Source organism: Colossoma macropomum, unplaced genomic scaffold (genome assembly GCF_904425465.1).
Source record: "Colossoma macropomum unplaced genomic scaffold, Colossoma_macropomum, whole genome shotgun sequence".
Taxonomy (NCBI): domain Eukaryota; kingdom Metazoa; phylum Chordata; class Actinopteri; order Characiformes; family Serrasalmidae; genus Colossoma; species Colossoma macropomum.
Genome location: NW_023494789.1, coordinates 8,527,887 through 8,541,322, shown reverse-complemented (window position 1 = coordinate 8,541,322; position 13,436 = coordinate 8,527,887). Strand labels below are relative to the sequence as shown.

General features: G+C 37.0%; 1 protein-coding gene across 1 annotated transcript; it reads right to left on the bottom strand.

Annotated features, from left to right (window-relative positions):
- Positions 1–1,649: 1,649 nt before the first annotated feature.
- On the bottom strand, positions 1,650–12,882 carry LOC118807432 (protein boule-like). The gene is made up of 10 exons (XM_036569443.1): positions 12,865–12,882; positions 11,669–11,791; positions 11,042–11,133; positions 10,871–10,925; positions 9,669–9,741; positions 8,060–8,220; positions 7,134–7,205; positions 4,709–4,840; positions 4,475–4,609; positions 1,650–1,823 (listed from the first exon to the last, which is right to left on the bottom strand). The coding sequence occupies exons 1-10, from the start codon at positions 12,880–12,882 to the stop codon at positions 1,650–1,652; spliced, it is 1,035 nt and encodes a 344-aa protein (XP_036425336.1).
- Positions 12,883–13,436: the final 554 nt, after the last annotated feature.

Here is a 13,436-nt window from a genome sequence, read left to right as displayed (position 1 = left end):
CGTCACATTCTATTAATACAATATCTAAAATTTTTAACTATGCCACCCTAACTATATACATAAACACAACTCAGTTCCAGAAAATCAAGCCAAAGGAAAACACTCTTGCACAGTGGATAGTGGTTTGTGGGACGAGTGGGTTTCTGAAACCATAAGCTAAAAGACAGACTACAGATATATTGATATATATATTTAAATAAATAAATAATTATGCCTGGTTGAATAAGCTGATCAAGGAGCAGTATGACTGTAATATAGTATGAAAATGAGTTCACTGTATCTTAATATTGAGTTAATAAAAAGCAAGTACATAAAGAGCATATGATGACGTCATTGTTTTTGTATAAAAGTATACAGGCAGTTATGAAATATCTTAGACACATCGCAATACAATGTCATCCAGATCATTTGCACTTGACTTCAACTACTTCTTGTAGGCATTAATATTTTATGAATTTATCTTTGTGAAAGTAAAATTATGGTCTTATTTGCAATGCATACTTTTCAACTGTTAAGCATCCAGAAATGATTTCTTGTCATCTCCTGTTAAGCTGGTAGGTGATATGATTATAGCCATATAAGCAAACCTTGAATGCATAGTCTGATATTTTGTAATCACTTTTTTGTCTGCATAGTTCAATGGCCAGTGCTCAATTCAGTCTTATGGTGTTTAGCTTGTGACGTAAATGGACACTGTAGGTTTAACATCAACACTGGGGGTGGGGTTGTAATGGCACTGGTAAACTGATGTTTTCTTTTAGGTCAGGTCTAACTGCTGTAATGTATCACTTCCATGATAAACAAAGTGTACACTGCTATTACAAGGCTAGGATATCCGACCATGTACGTGTTATGAAAGGTACAAAAATGAACTGAAGATGCATCTTGACTGAACCCAAATACCTCAGGATCAATCAGAAGTCTTTAAAGGAAACCTCTTTTAGTACTGGACTTTGCCATTTCAAAATATTTCTTAAATGACAGTTTCTTGTTCTTGAATGAGAGAGTTAAAGTTTAAGACAGAACAGACAGTATGCTGAGTGAATAATCACAGTATCAATGAATCAATAAATAGGTTGAAGAGTGGACTGGACAAGCTCAAAAAAAAAAAGTACAATACTGTAAACACTACAAAATTTAGTTTTATACAGAGTTATATATTTTTTCCAGAGGTCCTTGTTCATTTTAATGTAACATTTGTATTTCTAATTAATTTTCTCTTTATTGGTAAAGAGAGTGAACCAGTGTGTGTTTAGTTTGGATAGAGGATTAGTTCTTTGTAGTTACTAGTGTATTGTACTGTATGCAGATTCTAGGCCAGTTTGCATTCGGATTTGGCAATGCTAGTTTCAGTGTAGGTCTGGTAGACAGTTTGTTTTGGTTCAGGCTTTATTGACAGTTAACATTTAGGTGTAGACTAGGCTTGGTAGTGTTTAGGTCTGATCAAGATATTGTGAGTATACTTGGTAGAGCTTGTTTTAAATGCAGTGAGCTTAGGCTGGACAGAGCTAAGTTGTGTTTAGGGCTTGATCTCTGTTGCGGCTGAGAGTAGACAGGTACTGTCTGTGCAGACAGCAGCCAGGTGTGCTGAGCTGTGAGGTGCAGCAGAACAAGCAGGGGGGGAGAAAAACCCTACTAAAAGAAGGGCTCTATTTTAGCACCTCCTGTGCAGGGGAGGAGGCAGGAGCGGGGGGCACGTGGGCCAGTTCCGGACGGTAGTTTTTGCGCAGGTGCGTATAATGAGGGCCACGGCAGTACCTAGGCTTCATGTGGACCGGCAAGTGGGAGAAACCTCGTCTGACTTGGTGGAACTTTTGCTCATGCTAAAAACAAAAAAGAGACATGTATTCATTTCTTATAGCAAAGGCAAGTTCTCAACTGAATTTAGTCCTGTTTCAAGTCCAAGAACTGGTTCAATATATTAACATGCAGGCTTATGATACAGCTATTATGACAGTGAGGAGTGCGTCTACATTCAACCAAGTTACCTCACAGAAAGCTATTGCATGAAATGGTTGTGAATACGTTGCCTGATGCTTGAGACCTTGATTTATGATAGTTTTGACCAAAACTATTTTTTTTAAATCAATTCATGGTACATGCGAGACGTAAAGGCAAAACAATCTCAGAAAACTTATTTCATCATATTTACCATTACCATGTTCATTAGATTCTTTACAATATACCGTTTCACACAATTCACAATAACTGAATTATACAGATTTTTAGTAGAATTTCCCTTTTAGGATTTCCAGGACACTACGTTCTGTGAAAGCCATTAAAAAAATAAATTAACTTTACAAAGCACCTACTATGGAGTACATCATATGCAGCTGTAAACCATGTTATTGTAAAAGTTTCCTAGTGAGGCAAAAGATCTGCTAGGTTCCAATGATGTATACAACATCACTGCCTTACAGTGAGACTGAAATACAGGCTCACCTCAACTCCATCCTGAGACAGAATGAGAGGGCTCTGCATACAAATCTGATATGGAGGTTGTACCATGTGATCCACATACGCCTGGTCACACACAGAATACACACAAACACGTTATACACATTGAACTCATATGCCGAGTTGCCAGGTTGTTAATCCCTCCTACCTCCACTCTTTGGGCGTTTTAGCAGAAACACTTATAATGGTGCACCTTGTAGATGTACAATTACTAAATGCAAGCCATCTGTTTCTACTCTACATGGCAGTGGCATGTTACTAGTCTCAGTGTATCAGGTACAGCTTTGCTGGCATTACTGAACACTTCAGATGTCACTTCTGGGTTGCCAATGAAAAAAGTGTAGTCCAGTTGTCAGAAACTGACCCTCGATAAAAGGATATATGATGACCTAAATCAGATTGTGCACAAAGAAAATGAGCTCTGGTCTCTTACACCTACAAAAAGTACAGATGATCTAATGCAAGAAGTCAGGGCTGCTGCCCATAGTCCACACATGTACATCTGCCAATTCTGACTACTTCTGATTTACCTGTATTTGCATTACAAAGAAACATAACGTTTAGTGTTAGTATTACAAACACAGTAAGTACAAAAGCAGAAACATTCTGCTCTTCTGGAGTAAAATAAATAATCAAATATGGTCAAATATAGTTGGCTGTCTTTTTAAAATTATTTATGTGCAGATACTGATTTGTTTCCAATATTTCTGTGCGTCCTTATGGACAACTAACGCCAGCAGTATACTTCAAAAGACAAACTAAACAAAACAGAACTATTGCGTGAACATATTGCATTAAATATGCTTAAAAAGAATTTGGTATACGTCTCAGCACCCCACTCGAAGCCCACTTTTTGCAGTGGACCAAACACAGCCAGGGGGAGGGCTCAGAATGAATGACTTAATAATAAGGACCAATTACAGTCAGAAGGAGGTCTCTCATCAAAGAAGGTGGTCTTAAAACAAACAAGGCAAGCAGCACACACCAAAAGAGGTTGTTTTTGTTTATAGTATACTGCCCGCTTAAGGTATGTGTCTAATAAAGAATCAATCAGTACGTGTACTTAATAACCTGCTAGCTGAGGGTGTCATGTATTTTCTCATATAGACACTTAAGCCTGCACTCATACACATCTTTTATGAACTTCTAAAGCCCAGAGTACACCAACTGGACAAACATGGACAAACACAAACATCTGGTTGGTGTGCCAGACCTGATTTCTGAAAGCCTCGAATGTCCTATCCCCATTCACACTGGTTCATTTGGCTTATCTGAACACTGTAAGGACAGCTGCACATATAATATTCTTTTTTGTCCAGTCAGTGTGCTCTGCTCTTAACAGTCATTCTATGTACAGACACCCTTTAGGCGTATATGAGGTCCTGAACAGTGCCTGCATGATTCCCTAGACTAGACTAGACTCTAGACTATAAATGTCTTAAAACAAACAGAATAACAGTTTGCAGAATGAGCTTTAAGGGAACATATATTTTTCAAGTATTTTAGTTTTTCCCTTGAGGTCCACTTAAAACATCTGTGTGGTTATATGCACCAACAACATACATAATTCATTTTCACATGTTTTGTTACTGTTTCAATTTCTATTTATTTGCTGAGATTAACATAGTGGAGGAGAAATATGTGCTATAACTTTTGCGTAGGCCACAGTTCTTTTCTAACGTTAAATTCAGCAAATAAACAGTAGTTGTGCATTAAAATGTGCAGAAATGTCTTCTCTGCAGAAAATGTGTTAACTTTTTTTCACTCAGAAAATCAACAAAGAATTTGTCATTTAGCCAGGAGCACCAAACTTTTTCATGCAACTGTATGTAGCTGCATTCAAAACCGCCTGTTTTTGCTGTTTAGTTTCCATACATGGACTGGAGAGTGACTAGTACGTTTTAAAACTTGAACAGTGTTTTCAAACTACATCAAAATCTTTTTAAAAAGGTGAGGAAAAACAGTTTTCCATGATGCAGGTTTTTTAATGTACAAGAGAAAATGTGTTTGTGTTTACCTCAGGAACAGAAGCCTCCACCACAGGCATGGCTGACTGAACACAGCCATTGTCTGCAGGCATCTCCATGGGCTGATACATTAACTCAGCAGGCTGGATATATAAAAAAGGGCTCGGGCTGACAGGCACAGGAGACTAACGCACACATATACACGCACAGATTAACTGAAATGACCAATCAGTGACACAAATTAACTACAGCGCATCTTTTTGAACACACATGAGTACACACACCTCTACTTGAGGAACAGTCCATGGCACGTGCCCAGACACATACTGAGAAGAAGCCTGAGAGACAGACAAGCAAAGAAAGAACCAGTTAGAGCAAGAAGTTATATTTTTGAAGAAATGATCACAAGGTCTATACTGAATTTCTTTTACTTATGAGCTCCTTATCCCTCTCTCTCCCTCTCTAGAATTACCAAACACAGATCTGGTTCTGCTGTTGTGATATACTGTGATTTTACAGTACTGTGCAAAAGCTATTTATCTGATCATTAGAATAAATGCAAATAAACCTAAACAAATACAGTATAATGTAACGAACAAAACAAGAGTTAGAAATTGAGCTTGTTTGGTTCCAGATGTCTGCTGGATGTCCCCAGGCATCACAAAGATCTGACAAATTCCCTCACCAGCACGCCTGCTTCAACTTTATGAAGTGTTGATTAGTCAAACCAAGTATTAAATGATAACTACAAGTAATTCCAGGCTGCTTTGAGGAGAGGTTTGGAACTGGTTAAACAAACACTGACAAATGTAAAATTACTACTTACTGCATTAATGTAATGATTTTACATTATTTTTAATACAAAAATGACTAAGATTCGGTCAAATTTTAGAACTCTAAAACTGTCAATATTAGACTCTATTTTTATTCAACAGCCAAACACTATAAATTCTTCTACTTCAAAAGATTAATGAGATAAAACTTTAAAAAGTTGCCATGCAGCTAAATTTCTCTACCTGTGTTTCAGATCCTATTCCAATAGTATTTTTTAAAAATATTCGACAGCTTTGTCTAAATGTGTTGGAAAATGTGTTCTCAGTTCTTAGCAATTTCAGACCAATCTCCACCTTTCGGTTTTTGGGTAAAAAAAAATGTGAAAAAATTGAAAAAAGTCTTCTCACAGCTTAAAGATTTCTTTAATGAACAGAATATCCATTCCAGAAAATTCCAGTTTGGCTTTAGAGCAAATCACAGCACTGAAACAGCATTACTGAAGGCAGTGAATGATCTGAGGATAAATGCCGATGCAGGTGATGTTTCAGTACTTATGCTTCTAGATTTAACTGCTGCATTTGATAAAATAGACTACAGAGTACTTCTAAATTGGCCTGAGAACTTGGTTGGTCTTTCCAGAACTGTGTTAAACTGGTTCTCTACACATTTAACTGGAATACAGTAGTTTGTAAGCATACGTGAACATGTCTCAGATAAGCATGATATTCTCTGTGGTGTACCACAAGGCTCTGTACATGGTCCTGCTGCAACTTAGTCAGATTTTTAGGAAGCATGACATCAATTTTCAGTTATGCAGATGATACACAACTGTATAAATTTGTAGCTCCAGTTTTTGTCACTACAGTAGATAAACTTGTAATATGTCTGTCCAGCATTATTAGCTGGATGAATAGCAATTTTCTAAAACTTAATGAAGACCAGACAGAAATAATTAGAATTAGTTGTGGAGCAAAGAGGAAAAGGGTATTTGAAAGACTTGTAAATCCGGCTCTACAAAAACTGAAGTTTTGGTGTAACTCTAGACTCTTATTTAACTTTTAGACCACATATTAATAATATTACCAAAACTGCTTTTTATCATTCAGGGAATATAGCACAGGTTTGACCTTATCTCTGTCTGCAAGATGCTAAGAAACTGATCCATGCTTTTGTTTTTTTCTCGACTCGACTACTGTAATGCTTTGTTCTTAGGACTTCCTACAAGTACACCAAACCAACAACTTGTGCAAAATGCAGCAGCAAGAATACCAACACGGACTAGAAAAGAACACCATAATAGACCAAGTTTAGCATCACTCCACTGGCTGCCTGTTTCCTTTAGATTCGATTATAAAATTATACTACTGGTTTTTAAATCTCTTAATGGTTTAATACCTTTATATATTTCTGAGTGCCTAAAGAGATTATGTTCCAAATCTTGTTTTAAGGTCATCTAGTGTGAACCTTATTCCACGTATGAAAGAGCAAAGAGGCAGCGTTCTGTTTTTACTTAAATTTTTTTTACTTCAGCATTTAACTAGTTTTTTTTGGTTCCCTTGTTTTTACTGGAATACCACATTTGCTTTCTTGTTAACTGTATTTTTATTATATATTTTATTTTTACATTTATCTCATCCGTTAATTATTAAAATATCCCCTTTTCTGTGATTGCTTTTATTAGTTGCATTTTTTTAAGTTTATTTTATTTTTGACCATCTTTTTTACTTTGTATTGTGTGAAGCCCTTTGAGCTGCAGTTTTAATGTATGAAAGATGCTACATAAATATTATAATTATCATTATTGTCTGTAATATTTATTGTAATAACAGTGTAATCTCACCAATGCTTTCTGTTCAGATAAATAGCTGTTTATATGTAATTTTCTCATGTGCCTAAAACGTTTGCACATTACTGTATGTATCTGTGGAATCTGACCTGGCACTGATGAGGAGTGCAGAAAGAAGTAGAGTGTGTCACCATGACAGGAGATCCAGACATCGGATGTGGCTACAACATACAAAAAAGCAATTTTTAACACAGTCATTTGAACTTTTTAATGCAAAGTCTGACAACAGGATGAAAATCATATTACAGAGCAAAAGGACCCAACAGCAGGTCCAAGCTCTCCTTCCTTACTACATACTTTAAGTTAGTTTCTAAATAACCTATAGTTAATAAGTAATCCATAGTGCACTGGATATCAAGCTGTAAGGTTAATAACTGAATAATAAGCCCAGTTTACAGTCAGACACCATCCCATCATTTACTTAGTTTCCAGTCAAAACAGTCATTAAATACAATTTATTCATTTTTCAGCAAGAAACAGAAAAATACACAAATACCTTCAACACTAGGTTAGATATATCAAATCTATCAGTATTTCATTTATCCACTCTTTACTTTTGTGCACTCTACTATCACTTTAACTCTTCCATCCTTCCAGTTTTAAATCCAGAGTTACAGCTGTGTGCTCCCAACAAAAGCTGATCCCAAAGGAGTCACTGACGTTATGTTCCACTTTAAAGACACACTAATGTTCACACAAATAACTACTGAAATATGCTTTAGCTGCATTATAATTATTACCATCTTTACTGGAGACATAAAAATGGGTTTTCCATCATATATCAAATGTTATTTTTTTCTTAAAATAGTTGCGTCCAAAACTGTTACAAATGGATGTACAGAATTTTTTAATTAAACTGTTCTGTGTTTTTCTTGATGTTGAAAAACAAGTAACTTATACTTAACTGGAAATATTTTGACTGGAAACAAAATGAACGATGGGTGGTCTCTGACTTTTGGACAGCACTATAGCTCCAGATGAAAATGGTGTGGGGATGTGTGTGTGTTAGACTCACAGTAGGCCAGTGTGACATGTGTGTGTTGGGCTCTGGGGTATGGAAGTAGGCGACTCCGTTGTGGTAGGTGTAGGGATATCCAGTTGGAGTGGTCAGGTACATGGTGCTAAACGTAGATGGGACAGCCAGAGAGGGACTTGGACTTGCCATATTGTAATTGCCTGCTTTAAAAACACACATCACACCTGTCTGATATAGCTAACAGCTTTAAAACACACACCATATTGCTTACACAGTACTGCGCAAAACCTTTGGGCAACAGTACACATAATTGAAACTGTTACTACCATTTATGTCGACAATTTTTTATCCTGGATAACAAATCTGTGCGATGGCTGGGGTCAAGTTCCATCACGATCACACCTGATTTAATGAAGCACTGACTAGTCAAACCACGTTTTAGAAGAAAACAAAAATAATACCCCACTATGAGATAACTGAGGACAGTTAAACACACTGTCATACATAAAATCACTACTTATTGTATTAATATTATTTGTATTCATTGTAATATTAGCTTTTTCCTAAGCAAATAATCAGATCATTTGCTTTTTAATTCTAAATTTCTCAGGTGCCTAAAATTCTGACTGATCACCTTTATATAAGATAGTGGTCTCTTCTAGGATGACAGCGTCACTGAATGGACTAATGAGTATGAAAATAAGGTAAAACATATGCAATGGCCTTCAAATCCACCAAATCTCAATGCAACTGAAAACCTAGACTGTAAAAAATGAGAGGTCAGCTCAACTCTAAATGATAACTGATTACATGGCTTTTCTTGAGTTGACTCAACCTGAGGAAACAAGAGTTCATACAACTCGAACTTCTTAGTTGAGTCAAAAATTCTCTTAATTTTTTTGTTCTGCATCTCAGATAAATAAATAAAATAACTTTGTTTTTATACTCAATGTCCCCCCCAGACTCTTTTCATCACACAATCCTGCTAGACAGCTTTTCCTTTTAAGTACACATGTATGGACGGTTATGGCATCGCTGGGGTTCAAACTGGGGTTCAAACTTGTGTCCATAAATGTTTAAAACACTGTAGAAAATATTTGTTGTTTTAACTTTGAAGTGTAGTATGGCCTCGTGTGGTGCAGCTGTCTAATAATTCATCCCAACATCAGGGGTTTGTGAGTTTGAACCCCAGCAATACCATAACTATCCATATCCAGAAGCCCAAAAGGAAACATGCCATAATCAAGCTCAACTAAGAAGTCTGAGTTGGGTGAACTCAAAGTTGAGTCAACTCAAGAAAAGCCATGCAATCGGTTACTATAAAATTTTTTACAGTGTATTAGAGATTTTGGACTGACGTGTTTGACAGCGCCCTCACCACCTTCATCAAACCTCCAACTGGTCAAATATCTTTCGGAAGAATTGTGTTCTATCCCTCAAGTACAGTTACAGAGACTTATAGAATCAATAGTCAGTTGCATTAAAGCAGTTTTTTGTGGCTCATGGTGGCCCAATACCTTACTATGAGACTTTACGTTGAGTTTTTCTTTAATTTGTCATCCGTCTTTATATGTCTAGTATAATTACAACATTATGTCTGTTTAGCTCATCAGTGCTAATTTAAATAGTGTGACTCAATGATCCTTACAATGTCCTCCCACTTGCTGTCTGCGAATAGCCTGGCCAATGTTTAGCCTTTTATCACGACACAGCCTGTCAGCCTGTAAGAAAGAGAGAGACAGAGAGATATACGCAAATGACTCAATAATGCAGCAGAAGCATATACACACACATACACACACACATAGTGGCTGTAAATTACACCACCATGTGTATCTGTGTGAATGCATTACAGTCACTACAGTCTTTTCTGTCACTGCTGCAATACTAAGATAAAGGATCCTGAATAAGCAATTTAAAATTACAGTGGTTCCAGGTGCCAGTATTCAAATACTGAAATCACTATTCCGGTATTTGTTGTGCTTCTTAATGGAAAAATAGAGAAAATATCTATCCCAAAATGTTGTATATTTTAGATACAATGTAATAATAAACAACCAGCTGATGTATATACTGGAAAACACATTTTCATTTCTCTAATAAAGGTGGTATTACTCATTAACTCTACAAGTCCACTCGCAATAACATATATCATGAAAAAATAGAAAACTCTTGAAAATAACTCATAATGTGTCAGAAGGAAACCCTTCACATACAGACCAACAATTCAGCGAAACACTAATTTTGTGTAAAAGGTCAATGTTTTGCTCGCATTTTCAAGTAAGTACACTCTGCTTCTCCATGGATGCTTTGCTAAGGATGTGCTGATAAGGAGGTGACTGAGAAGGCAGAGACAGCGTTGCTAAATAGGTTAGGCTTACGTTGGATCCAGAAATGGTCTTGTCAGGTTAAATACATTCCTCTGACAAAACCAACATGTTGGCACAATGTCCACTGAAGAGGTATAACACCAGTAGAAGCATGCAGTGCTGCAGTTTCATCTAAATTTTCCTCGGCTGTTTCTGAATAATAAAACATGTTTTGAAATGTATTCCTCTGTGTAATGCTAAATTTTACATTTTTCAAAAACACCAATTAAAAAAATATAAGGCACAGCTCTACATTATTTCCAGACAAAATCCATTTTTTCTTTTTGTTTTTTTTTTTTAATCTGCAGTTAATCGTTCATGATCCCACACAGATACTCGAATATCAATAACAGTCGGAATGCACATCTTAGTTTACGCTCCACAACCTGTTCCTTGTGTTGTAGACATCACATCCCCCACACAGAGCTATGCTATACTCTTTTCTCCATCACTCACACACAACACAAACATACACACTTACGTCATGCAGAATTTTCTGCGCGTCCTCCTGAGTCTCAAATGTGACAAAGCCGTACCTGCAGGAAGAGCCAAAAATTAAAGAGAGAATATAACAAAGCCTCTGAGCTTCTGCACTTTTTAACTCAATTAAATCATCTCAAACACAGCAAGATAAACACTGAGATAAACTGACCCTTTTGATATTCCAGCTCGATCAATAACAATCTTCACTTCTTTAATCGTTCCGTATTGAGAAAAAAAATGTCTGAGATCATTTTCATTGGTCTAAAGACACAGACACAGACACAGAGAGAGAAAGAGAGAGAACAGAAATCAGATGAGATTAACTTCATCAACGCAAAATGTAGAGAAACTCTGTTCACAGTGGTGGTGACAAGAACCAGACGCCCAAAGTGTTTAACGTCTCTAAAAGCTGCATCAAAGAAAGTTGTTACATAGAATGGTTAAGAATTACTGCCTGAGGTCTGAGTCACTGCTTTACGATAGTTCTGATAAGTAGAAACCAAAGAAAACATTTTCTTTACAATTATAACTATTTCACCATTTTCAATATTACATATAAAAACTCAGAACACACTGTAGGTTCACTGGACATTCTGTATCATAGAATCACCACCACTGCAAAGGAATCAGAGCCAGTAAGTTTCTCTACATTTAACCATTTCACTTTAAACCACTCTGAATTACTTTGTTCACATCTCAAGGACTGAACTATGGAGAACAAAATCTGTGGCATTCCTCTTTAATGGACATAGTGATTTCCAGATACACACATACACAGACACTGGCCTATGCTTACTTTAACATCGATCCCTCCTACAAAGATCCGGTTCGGGATGACTGTGCCGAAGGGGTGGCTTTGGTGCAGGGCATTAGTTAGTTCAGCAGGAGCAGGACTGGTGGAAGGAGAGCTGGTCTGTGTCTGATTTCAGGGAGAGAAACACATCCGATTGGGATGAGGGCGACTACAATCTACTACTAACTGAGTCTGCATTGAATGCTTTGTAACCTTGAGTAAGGGTCGGCATGGATCTTTTTATACAGCACCAAAAACTGTTCTTCTATTGTTACAAGGTCAAACTTGTAGCAACAGAAGAACCTTTTTTGGTACTATATAGAGGTTCTATATAGAACCATATACAACACATTCTCCACAAATCTGAAGAAACATTTCAGCATGCGAAGAACTATTCGAGCATGAAATGACCGTTCATCAAAGGATCATTCACTTCACTAAAGAACACAAAAAGAAGCATCTTTTTTTAAGAGTGTAGCTACCATGCTTAGCGAAATAAAGTGATTCTGATATGGACTCAGATATTGGCAGCAATGGATCACTTCATTCTTCACACTAGCGAAATATCCCACAATAACTTAGAGAATAATAACAAGGATAGCCCAAGTTCCAGGGTGTCTCTGACTGACGAAAAACAGACTTCGTAAAGGTTTTTTCATCAGCATTTTGGACTTCCAAAGTGGTCTTGTTTCTATACATATTAGCCAGCGCCGATAACCGGTGGGCAACAGGGGCAGATAGGAACGTTACTAACTAGTTGGCTAGGAACATAACTATATTTATCGCCCCAATCACTGTTCTTAACATAAAAGACGAGTCCTTTGACAAATGAATCAAACCAGAGTAGGTTACTTAGCTAGACTGCCATTATTTTATTGTGTTGACTACTAAGTTAGATGGTAACAATGTTCACTAAACATGATTCAGTTTAGCCACCGGCGTAGCTGAAGTTAATCTGGCAAACAGCGCTTACCTCAGTTAGCAAGCTATGCTAGCTGCTAACACTGAAGAAACACGTTTCTTTTAACTAACTTATACGCTACACAACCACAAATTCAATACAAAGTAACGTCAACGCGCTCAACTCGACTCATGCGTTTTAAATGACTATTTAAAGAGGAAAAAATGTGAATCAGTCGAACGAAATTAGCGTTAGCTATTGGCTAACAGCGCGAGCCGGCTAACGTTAGTGCACTTACTCCTGTCTCGCTCTCCATCTCTCGCGCTGGATCCAGTGGAGAAGGAAAAAATAAAATATAACGTAATGTCACTTTATGATTAACAGTTACTGCTGTGGCGTCTGAGAAACCGAAGCCCAGTCGACCCTAAATAACTCTACCTGCCCCTGCATAAAACTAGAATATAAGAAAAAGGGAAAGATAAACAGCAGCCTGTCCGGCATGTAACAGGAATGGAGGATGAACCACCGAAGTACACATACAGATCACTTCTTACATTCAGCTGCTACCATAATAAAATAGTACGTTCAATTGAGGAAATATGTGTATCTGTGTTTATAGCAAAACCAAATTCTCTGCGATTAAACTAAAAAATCATTAAGATGTTGTTCGTTTCCCCCGTTAAAGAGCTCAGATGGACCGGTCCTCTTTTAAACGCTTTTATAATGGCGGGAAAGTCGATGTTATGTCTGTCGTGCAGAACAGAAAAACAGCAGAGAACTTACTTTATACGGTGTTTTTGACTTACATACATGTTTTATACCACCATGCTCTGACCTTTGATGAGTCAAAGTTCTTTTCAGGCTAAATGT